The following is a 1,897-nucleotide window of genomic DNA, read 5'->3' as shown; positions in this document are numbered from 1 at the left end:
GGCCTCGCTGCCTCTTCCCAGCCAGAGCAGAGGAAAGGTGCTGAGGAGCGATGCCACGTTCCCACCGATCCTTTACCTGTTTCCAAGCCGCCTTCAGAGCGTTTCTGTGTCCATGGTGAGAGCTTTCCACACGGCCGTCTTCGGCATCTCATCCGAAATGTTAATCTCGGAAGGGTCAGCCCTGCAAGAGGTGTTTTTGGAGCAACCTGTGCCTACAGGGACTGGTGCCATCGAGCGCCTCCTCGTCAGCCAAACGGGGAGCCCAAGGGCACCATAAGCACGGGAGGTTTGGCTGGATGAGGGGCTTGGGGTCCCTCGCTGGGGTTTAGCCCTGGAGCAGGCTCCTGAGCCCCTGCTGGTACAGATCACGCCTGCAGCTCCTCAGGGTTAAGCATGAGCACCTCCAGGTGCCATAAAGCCCCTGATGATGCACGTTTTGGGGTCAAACGAGAGTCGTGCAGCCACGTGCTTGGGCTCAGAGCCCTCCATCGCCTCCTGCAGCACTGCCCATACATCCCATTTACCCACCCGCCTGGTTTCTAGGGGATGCTCAAGGAAGATGCAAGTGATGAGAACTGAGCCAAACACCTTCCAATTGATCTTGCCCGGGGAGGGTCCTGGTGCCTGGTGGGGCTTTACCTGTCACTGCTTTGCTTTGGGACATCCAACTTGCTGCTCTTCCCCAGCAGATGCAGCTGAACGGAATTTGCAGCAGCAGCTTCCATCATCTTGCGGGACTCCTGCCGTGAAAGGGACAAACGAAGGTCTCTGACCAAACTGGACACCCAGCAAACCCATCGTGGGCCACCCTCTCCTGCCCAAGAGCAGCTTTAGCTGTTAGTGCAGCAGGGGAAAGATCTCTCACTCCGAGTGGTGCTAAGAACACTCCTATGAGCAAACCTTCCCATAACACTCATCACCATCAGGTTTATTAGAAACCCATTTTGAAGAATATCCCTCTATTTGAGGGTTAAGCTGATTTAGGAAGAACAGGTTAGGATGTGGGATCCAGGCTGTTAGGATCCATTTCTGTTTAGTTCTGCTTTTCCCCCAACAAACTGGGATAGAAGCAGCCTCACAGCCTGAGAGAGACGTCCAGCTCCCAGCAAGTGTTACCTCTTCTTCTTTGGCTTCATTTTTGGCATCATCCAACCTCTTCTTCTTGCTTTCTGGCATGAGGTCATCCAGAAAGCTGAGCTCTCGCTTCGAGAAGCAGAAATCCATCACTTTCCGGACAAAGACGAGTGCCAAAACCTTCACAAGTAAGAGGGGAGATGCGGTGAGGCCAGAGATGCTGCTGCATCTCTGTGAACAAAGATGCTCTGCGGACGTCCTGGTGCCACGCAGCACCAGCTCTTACCATCATGGGGAAGATGATGGCAGCACGGGACACCTTGATGGCCCAGAGCAGCACGAGGCAGATGAGCTGGATCAAGGTGAACAAATGCACCTTTCGCAAGGGGACGTGCCGCAGGTAGATGAAATCTGGCTGGTGCTTCGCAGGCATCCAGAAGAGCTTCAAGCGATCGAAGAACTGCAAGAGACAAGGGAGGAGTCACCATCGTGGGACTGGGGGAAGTTCCTGACCCTGTGGAGACGTGGAGGGAGTCTTCAGGATCTCGTTTGCAATAGGAAATCCTGGATCCCAACATGTTCCTCCTGGGAGCAGCACCCATTTGCCCACTCCTCCATGTACAGCCCGACTTGCCCACGAGAGCTGCCCATCACGCTGCAGTTATTCCATGAGGTTCTATTCCTGGCAATTCTTGGCCCACTGAATCCCCCGAATTCCCATCGCTGGCAGGAACTGCCGTCCCTTTGCACTGACACAGGCAAGAGAGACATTGAGGTCCTGGATGGGGCCAGGGGGGGGAATGGAGCTGGTGCAGCGCCTGGA

General features: G+C 55.0%; 1 protein-coding gene across 1 annotated transcript in view; it reads right to left on the bottom strand.

Moving 5' to 3' along the window:
- Window positions 1–93: 93 nt before the first annotated feature.
- The window catches only part of LOC104412869 (electroneutral sodium bicarbonate exchanger 1-like), a 12,780-nt gene continuing 10,976 nt past the window's right edge, over window positions 94–1,897 (bottom strand). The window contains exons 20-23 of the mRNA XM_010023696.1: window positions 1,361–1,534; window positions 1,117–1,254; window positions 640–740; window positions 94–181 (exon numbers count right to left, since the gene is read on the bottom strand). Coding sequence (XP_010021998.1) covers window positions 94–181; window positions 640–740; window positions 1,117–1,254; window positions 1,361–1,534 — 501 coding nt within the window. The remainder of the gene's footprint in view (window positions 182–639; window positions 741–1,116; window positions 1,255–1,360; window positions 1,535–1,897) is intronic.

This window comes from Nestor notabilis, unplaced genomic scaffold (genome assembly GCF_000696875.1).
Source record: "Nestor notabilis isolate BGI_N333 unplaced genomic scaffold, ASM69687v1 scaffold21151, whole genome shotgun sequence".
Taxonomy (NCBI): Eukaryota; Metazoa; Chordata; class Aves; order Psittaciformes; family Psittacidae; genus Nestor; species Nestor notabilis.
Note: the sequence above shows the minus strand (reverse complement) of the source record. Positions and strands in the feature narration are given on the sequence as shown.